The 17,596-nt window shown below is 43.2% G+C and overlaps 1 protein-coding gene across 2 annotated transcripts; it reads left to right on the top strand.

Annotated features, from left to right (window-relative positions):
• Window positions 1–92: 92 nt before the first annotated feature.
• MSL3 (MSL complex subunit 3) lies at window positions 93–15,612 on the top strand. 2 transcript variants are annotated; one of them, XM_019956089.2, is made up of 13 exons: window positions 93–251; window positions 1,533–1,615; window positions 1,998–2,093; window positions 2,394–2,494; window positions 3,058–3,137; window positions 3,690–3,812; window positions 4,387–4,547; window positions 5,342–5,500; window positions 7,045–7,307; window positions 8,092–8,201; window positions 12,175–12,274; window positions 12,605–12,689; window positions 14,822–15,612. In XM_019956089.2, the coding sequence occupies exons 1-13, from the start codon at window positions 150–152 to the stop codon at window positions 14,919–14,921; spliced, it is 1,563 nt and encodes a 520-aa protein (XP_019811648.1). In that variant the 5' UTR covers window positions 93–149; the 3' UTR covers window positions 14,922–15,612. The 2 variants fall into 2 exon arrangements, with proteins under 2 accessions (XP_019811648.1, XP_070640944.1); XM_070784843.1 differs by lacking the exon at window positions 5,342–5,500.
• Window positions 15,613–17,596: the final 1,984 nt, after the last annotated feature.

Here is a 17,596-nt window from a genome sequence, read left to right as displayed (position 1 = left end):
GCCGAGGGCGGGCCGGCCACAGCCTCCGCCAGTCCCCGCTCCCTCCCCGCCACCCCCGCTGCCGCGCGCCACCTCCCAGCCCCCACCCCCCTCCCCCACCGCGCGCGCTCCGCCCGCCCCGGAGCCTCGCCCTCCGCCACGATGAGCAAATGAGCGCGAGCGAGGGCATGAAATTTAAATTCCATTCAGGGGAGAAAGTGCTGTGCTTCGAGCCTGACCCCACCAAGGCGCGAGTGCTGTACGATGCCAAGGTGCCACCGCGGAGGGGCAGGGAGGAGGCGCGGGCCGGGAACCCCGGGACGGGAGGCGAACGCGGATGCGGGTGCTGACGGTGCCGTGGAGCGGGGGAAGTGGCGGGGCTCGGCGCTCCTTGCTCGCGGCTCCTCGGCCTGCGCGGCGCCGCACGGACGGCAGGGGGCGCTCGCGGGACGCCGCGATGGGGAGCCGGGGCTGGGACGCTTCCGCTTCCGGCCTGGGCCGGGGGTTGCGCCGGCGCTGTCGGAATCCTAGCGCGAGCGGTGTCGCGCTGCAGGAGCCGCGGCGTCGGTTTGCGCACCTGAGGGCGGCGGGGGCTCCGCGTCCAGGAGGCCGCTTGCTCAAGGCCTCTTCCTGGAGGTTAACTCTCCCCGTCCTGTGCTGTCTAGGGCCGCTTGGGCTCCCGCGCGATGCCTTGATCGAGCGGCCCCCGTCCTAATCCATAGATTGTACCGCAGGGCTGGCTGTCAACTGGCGACGCCGTTGCCCTGGGCCGGTTGTGGTCTGGGCTCGGCCCCTCCCGTAGGCCTGGATTCTCTCTGAGAGCCAGGTTGAGTGGGTGTCTTCGTCCTCCAGGGCCTTGCACCACTTAGGTTTTCAGTTGGCCGTGTCGCGGCTCCTGCCTGTCCGCCTAAGTTTCGGAGGTTGGGAGAAAATGGAGCCACATCAGCGGCTCCTCCGGTCTAGGTGGCGTGAAGGAGTGTGTCTCGCAGGTCGCGGGTGGGGGCTGGCCCTAGCGCCCCTCTGGGCTTTCCGTTCTACTTTGGGGCTCCAACTCGCTGCCCCTGCCTCACGTTTATGTTTGCCGTGCCTCCTCCCTCCCCGCCTTGAGTCTCCCCAAGGGTGACACGCCCCTTCATTTGCCCCCGAATTTCCCCCTGGGGACACCGCTAGGCGGGGTGGCAGAATCTCCGAGCCTAACTGGCCAGACGATCCTGCGGAGCCCAGGAGACTACAACTCCCAGAGGTCTATCGGCAGAGGCTCGCTTGTCAGGCCGGGACTCTTAGTGACAACTCGGCTGACTAATGGCTTCAGAACCTACACCCGTTCTCACACTCAGAGACCAATCAGGGGGTGGTTGGAGGGATGTTTCCTATTTTGAGGCATCCACTCAGGGGAAAAAATGGAATTGAAAGGGAAAATGTTTCAGCCCAGCTCTCCGTCTAAAAAAGGAGAGAATGCTTTCCTTTCTTTTACAAAAAAGCCCATGATCTAGTTTTCCTAATCCAGCTTCTGATAAGTTCTATTGTTTGTGAACGGTATTTTCTGGTTTCAGATCGTCGATGTTATTGTTGGGAAAGACGAAAAAGGCAGAAAGATCCCAGAATATCTGATCCATTTTAATGGTTGGAACAGAAGGTGAGTGTACTTGTTAAACCTGACTGAAAATTGATCATCTGTGCACAGGAACATTGCAAACTTCTTTGTTAAGTTCAAACTTCTTTGAACACTCCTTGGAAAGTTTCATTTCCTGTTTTTGCTTTTTTGTCAAACCTTGCCTACTCTGATTACTTCTGAGTCGACTATATTTGGATTCTCTATGGTTGCTTTTGGAGATTCTCATTGCTTCTGTGTCTGAATGAGTTGTGGTTTCTCTTTTTGTGATTTAAAATATTTAAATAGTTTTCTGAAAGGTAAGTAATTTTGAGACACTTCTGTTCCTGTGTGGTGCTTTTAACATTTGTTTCATGTCAAACTAAAATACTGAATTTTACACCCTTTTCCTCTTTTGTTTCTTTAGCTGGGATAGATGGGCAGCAGAGGATCATGTCCTTCGTGACACTGATGAAAATCGGAGATTACAGCGGAAATTGGCCAAAAAAGCTGTAGCTCGCCTGTAAGAATACCAAAAACATGAATTTTGCTCAATGTGTTTTCTTTTAAGGTTTAGAATTTTTGTCAGAGAAAAGTTTAAAAATCTGATAAACGTGGCTTATCAAGTTATGTAACATATTTGAAACGTAGTAGCAAATAGTGTTTCTATTGTATTCGAAATAATGGAGGTTACCACTTATGTTTTAAAATGTAATTATATCTTCGATACTTAAGAATTATTGTTACTGCATTTTTTTGTTGTTTTTTTTTTAACCTCAAGACCCATATCAGTCAACATTTCAGTGGTCTTTATCCATTTCAGGAGAAGCACAGGAAGAAAGAGGAAGCGCTGCAGGTTGCCTGGTGTGGACTCTGTCTTAAAAAGCCTCCCTGCTGACGAAAAAGATGAAAACGATGAAAACTGTGAGTGGCTTGACTTATTGTCTCTGGTTAAAAGGAGTTTTACCTAGTTCTTTTATACTGCAGGGTTGAGGGGAAAGATTCACTGAAACTTTAGACAAGGAAACATTGTAAGCTCATTTCATAAAACATTTGCTCATTTGTTTTTGATAATTCAAGTAGCAGTCAGAAAGTTCCTAATTAGACCTGGTGGGTCTTGCACATGACCCCTGCCTTCTCAATCAGTGTCTTATAGTAGCGCCTCAGAGCTCCATTCTCATGTTTTCTTCATGGTACCTTGCTCCACTTGTGAATGTGACAGCGAACAATAAGATCCTAGGTGACTAAACACTTGCACATCATTTACTTGTGTGGTTTTTGCACCCCTTGAGGTTGGTATTGTATTTTTTCAAAATAAATTTCTATTCTGAAAGGTCCAATATTTGTGTTTGACGTTTAAACTTTATGCTGGACAGTAGCTTATTATTACTAGCAGTAGGACACCCATGCCATCCTAAGGAATTGTAGATGTAAGGGTTAAGGAAGTGTGTAATTCAGGTTTGACTGCTGTTTTTTGTTTTACCTAGCAATAAGCAGTTCCTCTGACAGTGAAGAAAAGGATGGAGAAATAAGTGAAGAGGGTGATACTGAAGAAAAGACTGAAGTGGTATACAGTTCTTATTGTAAAAACTCTTTGGCATATATTTTGGTGGTAAAATTTTCTAGTTGTGAAATGTTTTGTAAAAATCCATCTTTTTAACCAAATGTGATAAAATTGTACTTCATATATAAGGGAAAAAAACCCTTTTTATTGTAAAAACTTCTCTGTGGCTTTTTATACCCATGAAATGTTTCCACAAACCATTTCACCTCTTTCTTTGCAATGAAATTGTGAACTTTTTATAGTGCTGATTAATTTTTAAATGGTGTGTATCAAGAGTTTAGCATCTTCTGTTTGCTGAATACAAAGTTAACATGAATCCCACTGGTAAAGTTAAATTGGGAAGAAAAGAAATAAGCATTTGCAATGTCGTTAGCGCCCTAAAACAAGTTAACTTTTGGCCTTTAATATACTTCTCATTAGAATATGTGACATCATTACTGGTGTAAATGTCAAGGATTAAGTGGTTTGTTTCATTGTAGGCTGTGCTTATGTTAGTCCTTCTTTGGGTGTAGACTCTCTGTTTTAGGTAGTTAAAATGGAATTGTGATATTGCAGAAGGAAGGACCAGAGCTGCACACAAAAAAGGAAATGGAAGAAAGAACAATAACTATAGAAATCCCTGACGTTCTGAAGAAGAAGCTTGAGGATGATTGTTACTATATCAACAGGAGAAAACGGGTAAACAAGGAGAACACATAAAACATGGATTTGTAGTAGAGCCATATTTTGCAGTCACAGAAAGTTGAGAGCCTTGGCGGAATGAAACTCAGGTTCTGTGCTGAGTTGGGTTTTACACTTCTCTGGCAGTAGTGTTCTCCTGATGGAAGTGTGCTCAGACTTTTCCAGCCCTGGCTGCCTGTTAGAATCTTCTAGAGAGCTTTGCAGAGTCCTGATGCCTGGGCTTCAAGCTTAAGGTGAAAACTGATCTATGATGTTGGGGGTGGCAGCTGTGGATATCTTAGAGGTTCCCCAAATGGTTCTAATGGGTCCCTAAGCTGAGAATCATTGCTTGCATTTATTTTTAAAATTAGTTATCAATTAACTTTAAATTATCATTGTAATATACATGGGGATATGATCAGTAGAAGAAAAGTCAGAGAGTTTCAAAGCACATTTACCTAAAGAATTATCTTCATACACAATTGACTTTATTTTTGAGCTTCAAAAATGATGTACACAAGACCACTGTTTCTTGGAATATATGTTTATCCAATGGAATGTGTACATCAAATGTTTATGTTTTTGTTAACAGTTAGTGAAACTTCCATGCCAGACCAACATTATAACTATTTTGGAATCGTACGTGAAGCATTTTGCTATCAATGCAGCCTTTTCAGCCAATGAGAGGCCTCGTCACCATCATGTTATACCACACGCCAACATGAATGTGCATTATATCCCAGCAGAAAAGAAGTAAGTAGGGGAGGGAGGGTTGGCATTTCATGGTTCACTCTGGGTGTTAGAGAATAAACTTCCATTTAGAACAGGTAACACTGTCTCTGTTTCAGTTACTATGAAACAGTTCACATACTGTTACACTTAATTCATACAGTAACCAGTTAAGTTTCAAAATACTGTCTTTTTCCAGAATGTTCAGTAACTCTTTAGGAGTGTGATGTGAATCCATTGAGGATATGCACTGCCTCAACACTAGAAGAAGTTTTCAATGATGTAATTTAGGGAGCAAACTCTTTTTTTTTTTTTTTTTTTTTTGCTTTGAGAAGTACCAGAATGGGGAATGAGAATTTTGTTGAAACCTGTTTACAAACAGGTCTTTACCCTAATCTGAATAATTGTCCTCATAGCTTGCCTTGGGAATGTGACCCCGTAGGAGTGGAGTCAGACAAGTAGATTGTTGCAGTTGAAACAGATGTGTCAGCTCATCACGACCAACCGACCCCTTCAGCTGCAGGTGTCTGGGGTGTGTCTACTTTCCGGAGCACAGGCTACTTGGGCTCCTTGTGTGGCACTGAGCATATTTACTTGTGTTCAGTGTGTAAGTTACAAATACTTGCTTACTGCACTCTATATTCTAGGTCTGTGCTCCCATTTAATTATCGTTAGCACCTACAGACTTTGTGTTTTGCACACTTAGGTGTAATATACAGTGTTTAACACTCTTCCTGATTAGAAATATGCACCTTCATTGTGACATTTTGAAAAGTTCTGTTATTTTATTGCATCTCTAATCTCTTTAATCCTTCCAGCGTTGACCTTTGTAAGGAGATGGTGGATGGATTAAGAATAACCTTTGATTACACTCTCCCATTGGTTTTGCTCTATCCATATGAACAAGTTCAGTATAAAAAGGTGACTTCGTCCAAATTTTTTCTTCCGATTAAGGAAAGTACCACAAGCACTAATAGGTAAGTTAGCTTGTAGTTCAACCATCAGCTATCAGAAATCAAATAGCTAGATCTGTTTTTAAAGATTTCCGTTGGATGCTATGGGGCCAACACATTTGGAGGAGGGAGTAGATGGCAAACCACTGTCTGTCCTGGTGGTTTTCTTTCTTCTTGGGTAAGTTTGAGTCATCATTCACTTTCAAATGTCTCTGGAAGTTTTTACCAAGTGAAGATTTCAGTGTACAGAAATTGGCTTTAGAGTAGCCAATGCCCTTCTTTCCAAAGACATTGGGGTGAAGAGAGCGTGGCCTGAGAAGGTTGGGTGTGGGTTTGAATTTGTGACTTGGTGAGGTGTCATCTGAGTCTCTAGCTTTTCCTGTCAACAATGGAAAGAACATTTGCTTCTGTAGGTAGTTATTAAATGAGGAAGTGCATGAAGGGCTGGCTGCCTTAGGCCTCAAATAAAGGTTAGTTTCTTTCCCGCTCTGCTGTGTCACAGTCTTCCCTCAGTGACCAAGCTTTTCCAAATCTCCATTCTTTGGGTTCAACAAGTCCCCCTGCACCTGAGTCCATGCCTCTATCTGTGTAAGCTACTTCCTTGTCTGCCTCAGGCCCATCTTCCCGAGAGACTGGTCTATTTTCATGATTTCCACCCCTGCATCTCCTCTTGCATGTTTCCTGTCTATCTTGGTCTCCTGCCTCCCTCTGCTCCCCAAAGTCACTGACAGCTTCCCACTTGCTGCACTAAGCATTGCCCTCCTTTCGCCTTCAGCCCCTTGATCCGCTTCCTCCTCAGGTCTTGCCTCGTAATTGTCTGTCTGCATTATGACCGTCTCTTCTTTGGCTGCCTTCCTTCCCAGCGGGGACCTATGTTGATGTCCCCACACCCTCCTCCAAACCTCAAGGTTCCCAGTGTCTAGAGTGGACCGTGTGTTTCCACAAAATGTGGGCAACGTTTGTGGCATTCTAGCCCTATCAGTAGTTACATTGTCACGAGATGACGTTGTATTCTTAGTCTCACCACCATGGTTTCTCAGCCTTGGCTCGACCGATGTTTTTAATTGGATCATTGTTGGTGACGGAGGCCGAACTACATGCTGTAGGATAGCGAGCAGCATCCCTGGCCTCCACCCACTGGATGCCAATGGCACTTTCCCAGTCGTGACCATCAAAACTGACTCCAGAAGGTGTCTGTGTTCCCCCCAGAGTGGAATCACCTCTGAGTTGTGTTCCCCCCAGAGTGGAATCACCCCTGAGTTGTGTTCCCCCCAGAGTGGAATCATCCCTGAGTTGCGAACCACTGATACAAAACAAGGACAAAGGGTATCACAGCCTTTAATGCCAGGGTGCCTTGAAGAGTTAAAGGGTGAAAATGGTATAATAATGTTTAGGTACCTTTAAGAAAGTATTTGTTTTGGCATGTCTGGAAGTGAAAGTTTCTAAGCCTCCTGGAGTGGAATGGAGGCTGTGTTTTCTGCCTGAAGAAGGACATTGAGGAACCCCTCCAGGCTTTGCAGAGATTCTGTGTACCGGGCGCGTGTGATGCGTTCCCCTTCCTTTTGTAGGAACCAGGAGGAGCTCTCTCCAAGCCCACCTTTGCTGAATCCATCCACACCACAGTCCACAGAGAGTCAGCCAACCTCAGGTGAACCAACCACCCCCAAAAGGCGCAAAGGCGAGCCGGAAGCCTTTCAGTCTCTGAGGCGGTCCACGCGCCACTCTGCCAACTGCGACAGGCTGTCTGAGAGCAGCGCCTCACCCCAGCCCAAGCGCCGGCAGCAGGACACGTCTGCCAGCATGCCCAAGCTGTTCCTGCACCTGGAAAAGAGTAGGTCCACTGCCCACAGGAGGGCCATGCCGGGGAGAGGTGATGCCGACTCTGTGCTTGGTCTGGGTCAGGCACCGTGCTCCTGAACCCAGTCCAGCGGGAGATGGGAGCCCCCCCCCCCCCCAACTCCTGTGCCTTCAGCTCTACAATCAGGATTCCTGGTACTGACCAGTTTCGCGCTGGCTCACCCATCTGTTTGCAGTCCCTCTCTCCAGCCCTGAACTAGTTAACGTCCTGTACATATGGATCTACCTCTTGTAGGCATGAGTTCATCAGTGGAATCATGCAATATGTGGCCTTTTGTCTGTGGCGTCTTTCACTTAACATACAATGTTTTCAAGTTTCATCATGTTGTACGTAGTTTATCCCAGTGAAGTGTGAAAATGAAAGTGTTAGTCGCTCAGTTGTGTCCAACTCTTTGCGACCCCCCCTGGACTGTAGCCCGCCAGGCTCCCCTGTCCATGGGATTTCCCAGGTAAGAACACTGGAGTGGGTTGCCATTCACTTCTCCAAGGGATCTTCCCAACTCAGGGATCAAACCCAGGTCTCCTGCATTGCAGGTGAATTCTGTGAGCCACTAGGGATATCTCTGAACTTGATTCCTTTTCTTTCCTTTTTTCCATCAAATAATATTCCAGGTACTATTCTTGACAGGGAAGTCTTATTGGTAAAAATTAATAACTTCTCTGCTCTTTGTAAAGGTCTTTCAGCAATCTTTAATTCAGTAGCTGTATGATTAGTGGATAATTAATTGGTGACTAATTAAAGTCTTTTCCTTTTAAAGAGACACCTGTTCATAGCAGATCATCCTCGCCTGTTCCTCTGACCCCTAGCAAGGAAGGGAGTGCGGTGTTTGCTGGCTTTGAAGGCAGAAGAACTAATGAAATAAATGAGGTAAAGCGTTAATTTCTGTTGTCCACCCCCATTGAACCCTTCCTTTTGTGTTTTCTTAAAAAGTCTTACAAGAGGAAATCCCATTTGCTGGGAAGAAACATTATGTTACTCTTGCCGTAGGTATTTTTTTTTCAATTTTTTAAAATTATTATTATTATTTTTTTCTGTACAATATTGTATTGGTTTTTCCATACATCAACATGCATCCACCACGGGTGTACACGTGTTCCCCATCCTGAATCCCCCTCCCACCTCCCTCCCCATACCATCCCTCTGGGTCATCCCAGTGCACCAGCCCTGAGCATCCTGTATTCATGCATCGAACCTGGTCTGGTGATTTGTTTCACATATGATAATATACATGTTTCAATGCCATCTTCCCAAATCATCCCACCCTCACCCTCTCCCACAGAGTCCAAAGACTTCTATACATCTGTGTCTCTTTTGCTGTCTCACATACAGGGCTATCGTTACCATCTTTCTGAATTCCATATATATGCGTTAGTATACTGTATTGGTGTTTCTTTCTGGCTTACTTCACTCTGTATAATAGGCTCCAGTTTCATATACCTCATTAGAACTGATTCAAATGTATTCTTTTTAATGGCTGAGTAATACTCCATAGCGTGTATGTACCACAACTTTCTTATCCATTCGTCTGCTGATGGACATCTAGGTTGTTGCTGTGGATATTAACAATTTTTTGTATGATGTGTAACATTGTATTTGTGGTATCTAAAATGAGATTATAGCCCTGCACCTCCATTCCTCTTTTATTTCAAATAAGTCCAAGTATTGCCTGGAGAATCCCAGGGACAGGGGAGCCTGGTGGGCTACCGTCTATGGGGTTGCACAGAGTCGGACACGACTGAAGCAACTTAGCAGCAGCAGCAGCATTGAAATAGGAGTATTGTTATTTTGTAGAACAGTTGTCAGTACAGTTTTTCTGCAAAAAGTCAGAGAGTAAATATTTTCAACCTTGTGGGCTTCATAGTCACTGTTGAGACTCCCCAGCTCCAAAGCAGCCCCAGACACTGTGTAAATGAATGAGTGTGCCGTGTTCCAATAAAGCTGTGTTTATGGACACTGCCATTTGCATATCAGATAATTTTTCATTTATATGATATTATTCTACTTTTGGTCTTAACCATTTAAAAATATAAAACCCATCTTTAACAGTAATATTAATAGCCATCCCTTTGAGGGCATGCTGTATGCTAGCATTGTGCCAGGCGCTTGATCTAAATTACCTCAGGTTCTTGAGAATAACCTTACCAGCAGAGTTCCCTTTTACAGACAGGACAGCTTCAGTTTGAAACTGTTTTTAAGGCCAGTTAACTGAGATACATAGTGAGTTTTCAGGAGTTCAGGAGATGTCTTAGTCCACGGGGAAATTGTATGAATCTTGCCTAGCAAGTGGGCTTTCCTTGTTTCTGTGCACAGAGGAGGATGGCTTTATGAGACGATGTTTGGTGACAGGGGTCAGCAAACTTTTCTTATCAAGGGTCAGATTGTAAATACTTTCAGGGTTGTGCGTCAGCTTGTGAAAGTAGTGTAAATAGTTCACAAATGAGTGTGCTGGGTGGCCCCAAAATTCATTCATGTGTGCTCAGTCTCAGTTCAGTCACTCAGTTGTGTCCAACTTTTTGTGACCCTGTGGACTGCAGCATGCCAGGCCTCCCTGTCCATCGCCAACTCCTGGAGCTTTCCCAAACTCATGTCCATTGAGTCGGTGACACCATCCAACCATCTCATCCTCTGTCGTCCCCTTCTCCTCCCGCCTTCAATCTTTCGTAGCATCAGGGTGTTTTCCAGAGTCAGTTCTTCACATCAGGTGGCCAAAGTATTGGAGCTTCAGCATCAGTCCCTCCAATGAATATGTGTGCTAGTAATCAAATTTCATATGATTTTTATATGTCGTGAAGTAGTATTCATTTAATAAAAAAAAAAACATTTAAAAAACAGTTGTTTTTAGCATGAGGGGGTTGCTTTGGCTCAAGGGTTATAAGTTGACTGACCTCTGCTAGAAAACCCAGTTCGTGTTCCAGTGATGTTAAGGGAGGGTTAGGAAATTCCTAGTGCAAGCAGTCCCTAATTTTCCTTTTTTCAGACTAGAAAGCCTGCAGGTGTTTTTATTCAAGAAGAATCCTGTTTCTCACAGCAGTCCCCAACCTCCATGATCTTAGGCCGGATAAGCTGAGGTGGAGCTGATGTAATAATAGAAATACAGCGCACAATAGATCTAATGCGCTTGAATCATCCCCAAACCGTCCCCCGCCCTGGGGCCGTGAAAAAATTGTCTTCCACAAAACTGGACCCTGGCGCCATAAAGTTGGGGACCCACAGAAAACATCTGAATATTGAGGCACAGCCATTCCCACTCTGGTCACTGTTGCAACGCCGCCATCTAGTGGTGATAGTTACAGCTACAAGGTCTAGTGAAAAAGTGGTTGGGGTTGGACAGGCTCTCATGATGAGACCTTAGTGCATTCTGTCTGCATAAAGCCTCCATTGCAGCATGTTTTCCCCAGGGCCCTGCATCCTGACCACCTGAGACTCACTCTCCCAATGCCATTTGCTGCCCAACTGCACCAGGGAGGATCTGGACTGGTGTAGTCCTGGTTGAGATCACAGGCGATTCCTGTGCACACCCTGGTTGAGACTTCCTCCACTGGAAACCTGTTATTTCCACCCATAATGCATCTTTGAGAGAGCTGATTCACTACACTGAGCTGCAGAATTGAGGGAGGGAAGTAGCCAGGCTCGCTAACTAACCACATGATCTGCTTTTGCACGAGCGTGCCCTTCGTGCCTCCAGTGATGGTGGATTCCCCCATGTTCACTTTGAGTGTCACTGTCAAAACAGTTGCTGAGCTGTAGCTGTGTGCACCGTGGAGTTCGGTGCTAGGGATAGTATAAAGGGGCAGAAACTTACTCCTGCTCTGAGGCTTGTGTACCACAGGAGCGTGGGGTTGGTGAGGCACGGGCTGAAGCCTGGGCCTTCAGCATGGAGACAGATGGAACCATGGTGGTGCTTGTTAATTTCTAAAATTTCATTTGATTAAATTGACTACATCAGCCTTTATGGGCTCATTTTGGCATCCTTCTGCTTTGTCTTATAGAGGTCTTCCTTTGACCCAACTATTTCCAGATTAAACTTGGCAGATCCCAAAAGGCAAAACAGCAACTAGGTAGAATAGACCTATAATTTGCTGAAATATTTCTGTGGAAGCTCATCAGAGAGTTTTGAAATTCAACTGTTACTTTAACAAAAGCCCCCAATCCACCCACACTTCTGGAATTCAAAGTGAAGGAAAAGCAGGCCGTTTCCAGGGCTGAAGTCTATTTTCACTTGATTCAGTGGGTGAAATTAGTTTCCAGAGTGACTGTAACATAGCAGAATCTTAGAGAATCTTGACACAGTGGTAACCTTTCTCAAAACATCTTTTATTACTTCATTGTCTAAAACAGCAGAATTTCCAAGAAAGGAGAAGGGGCAGAATGACAAAACAGTTACAGCTAATTTACAGGTAGAAGCTATTGAAAATTAGAAAATCGAATATTTTCCCAATTTTAAGTCCTCTTTCCTTGTTTATTTTTATGAGTTTGTGTTTGATACAGTGGCATTTTTTTTTCATCTTCACAGAATCTGTCTTAATTGTAGGTGATTAGGACTGTCTCCATGTTGCCAAAGAAGGTGGGATGGCTTTAGGACCTCCACATTGGCTTCTTGTCATTGTCCTGTTCCATGTTTGGTTTCTTCCCATTTTCTGGTCCAGCTGTGAGGCAGCTCCAGAGGTGCCAAATGGATGGGAAGCTCCAGGGTAGAAACGCGACACTTGATGAGCTGTGTCTTTCTGCGGGCTTGGGAGTGTCAAAGTGTGTGTATTTCTGCTGGAATTCCAAATGTACAGATCTGTGGGTAACGGAGTGTGAAGATATAACAACAAAGCATTCTCTGTGCTTTTCCCAGGTCCTCTCTTGGAAACTTGTACCTGATAGTTATCCCCCAGGTGACCAACCACCTCCACCCTCTTACATTTATGGGGCACAACACTTGCTGCGTTTGTTTGGTAAGAAATCCTTTGCCCTGCTTTCTTCTTACCTTTTTTATTTTCCACTTTAATTTTAACAGCTGTAGGCTTAGGTACATCTTGTGGTAATTTGGGGGTCTAAGAAAAATCACTGAATGTTGATCTCTTAAAAACAATGAATCTTAAATTTCATACAAATTGTGTTTGTAATATTTGTACTTACTACTCTATGTTCAGTAAGAGTTTTGGTTTTGTTTGGCAGCATAGATGTTAGTTTCAGTTTGAATAAGATCACAGGGACCCAGAGGATCTCCTACTGATCGCCAGATTCTGCCAGTTGTAAATGATTTTGCTTTCTTTTTAATGCAGTGAAACTTCCAGAAATCCTTGGAAAGATGTCCTTTTCTGAGAAGAATCTGAAGGCTTTACTGAAGCACTTTGATCTCTTTCTGAGGTATTGTTATTACTTTGTCAAAATTTACTCTGCCACCGTATATATGACTTTTTTGAACTTGTCTTCAGCAGATGTAGAAGCTAGCTCTGCAGTATTACCTAAGTATAGTTGGTTCTAATAGTAATTGTAATATGGGGAGTTGGAGCTATTTAATTTTTTCATAGTTTATCTGGTTTCTAAACAAAGGGTATGGAGGTAAAATTTTTTTGTGTCACTGGAAGAATCCAGTTGGATAGCCATGTGAGGAGAAAATTTTCTAAAGAAGTGATTGAGATTGATAACTATTTAATTTTATGTATTTTATTCAAGAGTACCTTAAGCATGTGACTTTTCTTTGTTCCATGTACCTACATTTGTAGGTCTGATTTTGGTGTCTCCTTTGGAGTTAAGAGAAATGATGAATAGTCTGTGCTGATACTTGTGAATTTGGAGAAAGGTAGCGTTTTCTTCACCTGACAGAGCCATTTCATTATATGGTTGGATCATTCACCGAGGCTGTGCCCTCTGCATACCTGGGCTGCAGACCCCAGCCTCCTTTATGCCTATGGCCCAGCTCTCCCACCCAGATGTCTACTGACTGGTTTCTCCTGGCGTTCCAGGCTTGTTGTCACTCTGCCTCACCCAGGGTGTCCCATGTACCTGACCTTGTTTTTTCTTTCTCTTTAAGAGGATACTTTCTCCTTGTATTTAGGTCCCAGCCTGTAAGAGCTAGTCAAGTAGGATTTACTGGAGTGGAGAACACTCCAGCCAGAGAAATGAGTCTTTGTCTGGGTATTTTGAATAATGTATCAAATGAGTGGAATTCAACTTTAAAACATTTTATAGAAAAAAGTTTCAAAAATGCCCTAATCTCTTTCAGCCTTCCCCTCAAACAAACCTACAACTCTGTTTTGTATAAACATTTTGTTACACTGAAATCAAATAATGCCAAAATGAGACAGCCACTAGTTAGCACAGGAGAGCCTTCTAATTCTGAGCTATGCCCAAAACAAAATAGAAATTAGGGTTTTAGGAGGTTACGTACAAAGATTTACAAATAAAATGGTACAGCTGACCCTTGAACAACATGGGTTTGAAGTGCACAAATCCACTTACATGTGGATTTTCTTTAATAGTAAACACTTAGCACTACATGATCCATGTGGCTGGTTGCATCTGTGAATTGGGAGGAATAATGAATACGGAGGGCCCAACTAATAAAATCGTTATGCAGGGATTTTCAACTCTGTAGAGGGTTGGGGCCCCAATCCCCATACTGTTCAGCTGTAATGGGTTATGAAAATACATCCAAACGTGTCAACTACAGAATCAGTGGATTGAGAGTTGCTATAAAAAAGGTACAATCAAAGAAGAAAGAGTTACCTCAAATGAATTTGACTTGGTTTTTACTGAAGAAGGTATTGCAGAGGTATATCCTTACCTTTTTAGGAATAAGGACAGTTGGGAGGAGGCCAGGGAAACAAACAGGAAGCTAATTACTTAGCATACTAGTTAATGCGGCCCATGTGAGCCTATTTGAGCCCTTCATGGTGAAATATTTGATACTTCAGAGTCAAGACAGTGTCTGTGTTGCAGATTCTTCAGTGACTGGCTATGTTTCAACATCAATCCATAGTCAGGCATAAGTCAGTCTTACGTTTTTACTACTAAGCTGAAACTTACAACATCTTTTGGCAACGGCAAAGTAGAACTCAAAATGCTCTTTACTGATTAAACCATTCAGTTTTGTTTTAACTTAGCCCATGTAAGTACTGTGCATTTCTCAGGTGACATTTATTGAGTTAATAATTTATTTTTTATAGTTTGTTTTTTAAAACAGGAAAATGTAGAAATACTCAGAGGCCTTTTTGCATGGAAGTGTTTAGATAATCAAGACTGCCACCTAGTGGAGTTTAGAAGCTATAGAAATAGAAATTTGTACACTTGATAGTGAAAGGATTCCAATGAAACAGTCTTTAACATAGAAGCTGGGTATGTGCAGTGAACATAATCAGTATATAGAAATCAAGATTATATTATTTTTTTCTACCTAATACAAAAAGAGTGAAATGTTACAGTTGTGGAAATTCCCGTTTTGCTTCCTGGTATTTAGTCTTTACTCTGGTGATCACAGGGGCTATTTTTTTTTCCAGGTTTTTAGCAGAGTACCATGATGACTTCTTCCCCGAGTCTGCCTATGTTGCTGCCTGTGAGGCGCACTACAGCACGAAGAATCCCAGGGCAATTTATTAAGGTTTCGATGGTCCTAGAAGAACAGTTTCTCTATCTAGTTCTTGGTTCCCAGTAAAGAACTAGGGAGTCATGGGCCTTCTTTATGCAGAAAGTAAATGTGACACCCACCCTGGGGGGCTTTGGCAGAGGTGGGCCCATTTGTTTGAGTTGCTTACCTACTGTAGTTATTTCTGTTAAGGATTACTTCCTCGGTGCCTCGATGGCCTCCAGCATCTAACCCTTGCCACCTATACACGTGATCTGTGATGGCAAGAAAACAGCAGCTGTGTTCACAGTGAATTGTTAATGAACATGTGATTAGGTTGGGCTGTTTCAGTAGACGGAGGTACTTGTTAGCAGTAACCACGTCTTTTAGTTATTTGTTAGCATTAAACAAAATTGTTTTGCAAACTGTTTTCATTCTTGTGATAAGGCTGAGCAACTCTGTCCCACAAATTCTAGTTTTGCTTGGAAACTGCAAAGTAGTCCCTGAATATTTTAGAGGGAATCGATGTTGATGGCAAAAGAAAATTTGCAGCTATACATTTGCTTGTTACAATTCCTTTTCTATAAAACCTTATTTTTGGTGATTTAAATAAAGCATTGCCTGAATGTTTGAGATTTTATAGCTACACTTGGTTGTGTAATATTATGGTTCCTTTTCTGTAAAATGTTATTTTTGGCCATTTCAAATAAATGATTTTCGATCTTATTGGAAAGAACCAGGAGAGAGTTTTTACTCTGGTCTTGTCCTTTTCTCTTTATTTGTTGTAGGAAAACAGTAAGGTAACTTTGATTCCTCAATTTTGTATTTATTTTACTTTCCCTTTGTGCCTTTTTTGTTAAGGACTTTTGTTTTCCTTTCCTTTCTTTTATTTTCCTACCTTGGCTGCCTTACTGAGAGGTGGTTCCCTGAAGTTGCTGCAGCCCATCACTGTCTTTTTGCCTGACTCTGGGCTGGTTTGGGGCCAACATATTTATTGCCTTCCATCATTACATAAAATCTAGCAAGATGATGTTAAGAGACTTGATATCCATTGGGAAAAGGGGTTTCAATAGATTAAGATTAAAAGCAGTAACTTGGGGAAGTCATGTCTACACTGGAATGAAATTAGACTCTTCAACACACCAGTTAAATCTTTTTTTTCTTTCTTTCTTTCTTTGTTAATAATTGGAGAGACACTTTTTTTTAGCTTCTGCTTCTCTTATGCTTAAGCCAGATTCCTCCAGATGTTCATTTGGGACAAAGCCTTAGTGCATTTTTAAGCTGATTGAATTATGTTGTGTCTACTTAGCAATAAAAACAATGCTATTTTCTATGTCTCTCTTTCCTGGAATACATCTTCTAAACTCAAAGTGAATTTGTAAATGACGATTTCTTTGCTTCAACTTTCCCTCTGATTGGTGTAAATAGTGGGACCAGTAAGCAGAATGTATGTCCCCAGTGAGTATCTTCAACACGTGGGATGACATGCTTACCCAGCTCTACTCCTTTTGCATGTAGACTGGCGCATCCAGTAGGGACCCAGCCCAGATCACCTTGCTGTGGTTGGAAATGTTGCCAATATACCTCTGGCATCGAAAGCATACGTATTACATCTGTCCTCACACACCAACAAATACAGTTACAATAAATGAGTGAATAAGCAAGAGTTCATGTGTTGAACAGTCTGATTGTGGTCTCAGGGGATGGTGGATATTTCTGAGGACCAAAGGAAAAGCAATGAAGGGTCTGCTTCAGCAAAAGAGGATTGGGGCATGTTTGCTGGGGGACTTACAGTGTAATCCTTTCTTTCTTCACCATAAATGACTGTGGCCAAAATGTCAACCATTCACTTATAGCTTGAGGAGATGGATGTATGCTTTTGACCTTTTGTGGAGGTGGATTGCCAGGCTGGGATTGACCTCCAGTCAGGCAGGGAGAGAGCAGGGATCCCCCAAGAGTTGGTAACACTGGGTTCATATGTTCTTTCATCAAAAGGGGTCTAGCAGGAGGCAGACACAAATGACCACATACGATTCCATCTGTGACGTGTCCAGAGGAGGCAAACTATAGAAACAGTAGATTAGTGGTAGTCAGAGGATGGGGAGAAGAGGGGATTGGAACTGACTGCTAATAGGGCTGAGGTCTCTTCAGGGTGATGGAAATTTCTGGAATTAAGACAGTCATGATCATTGCCCCACTCTGTGAGTTTACTAAAAAACACAGAATTTTATATTTTTTAAATGGTGAGTGTTATGGCGTGTGAATTACATCTCAGTTAAAGCGTGGAGATCTAGGGATTGGCTATGCCTAAAACTCAAGAAAATATTCCACAGAAATCCCTTTTTGAGAGCTGAATGGCTGGCCATTTGATCTAATCATTCACATGTCTTCTTTCATGCATCATTGCCCAAGGCAGGCAAGGCTCCTTTCCTCACTCCACTGACTTTACACTTCACGGGAAGGTCAGGAGACCCAGGGCCATGCCTTCATACAATGTCCTTTATAGGCAAATGGGAAGATGGCAGATCTTCAATCTTCTCTGACTCCCAAATTCTTCTGCATGGCAGGGCATGAGGAATAATGATACATGGATATTCTGACATAAGCCAAAAAGATTAACAAACAGTTTAGTGACAGCAAAAGTAATGTGAATTAAAAATAATGCAAACCATAGCCAGGTCGTCTTTACAAGTCTTCCTGTTCTGGAATT

This window comes from Bos indicus, chromosome X (genome assembly GCF_029378745.1).
Source record: "Bos indicus isolate NIAB-ARS_2022 breed Sahiwal x Tharparkar chromosome X, NIAB-ARS_B.indTharparkar_mat_pri_1.0, whole genome shotgun sequence".
In the NCBI taxonomy this organism is placed as follows: Eukaryota; Metazoa; Chordata; class Mammalia; order Artiodactyla; family Bovidae; genus Bos; species Bos indicus.
Note: the sequence above shows the minus strand (reverse complement) of the source record. Positions and strands in the feature narration are given on the sequence as shown.

Coding starts and splice junctions, on each gene's coding strand:
- MSL3 (XM_019956089.2), top strand. CDS start 150: ATGAGCGCGAGCGAGGGCATGAAATTTAAATTCCATTCAGGGGAGAAA. Junction 1,616..1,997: donor TTTAATGGTTGGAACAGAAG/GTGAGTGTACTT, acceptor TTGTTTCTTTAG/CTGGGATAGATGGGCAGCAG. Junction 8,202..12,174: donor GAACTAATGAAATAAATGAG/GTAAAGCGTTAA, acceptor TGCTTTTCCCAG/GTCCTCTCTTGGAAACTTGT.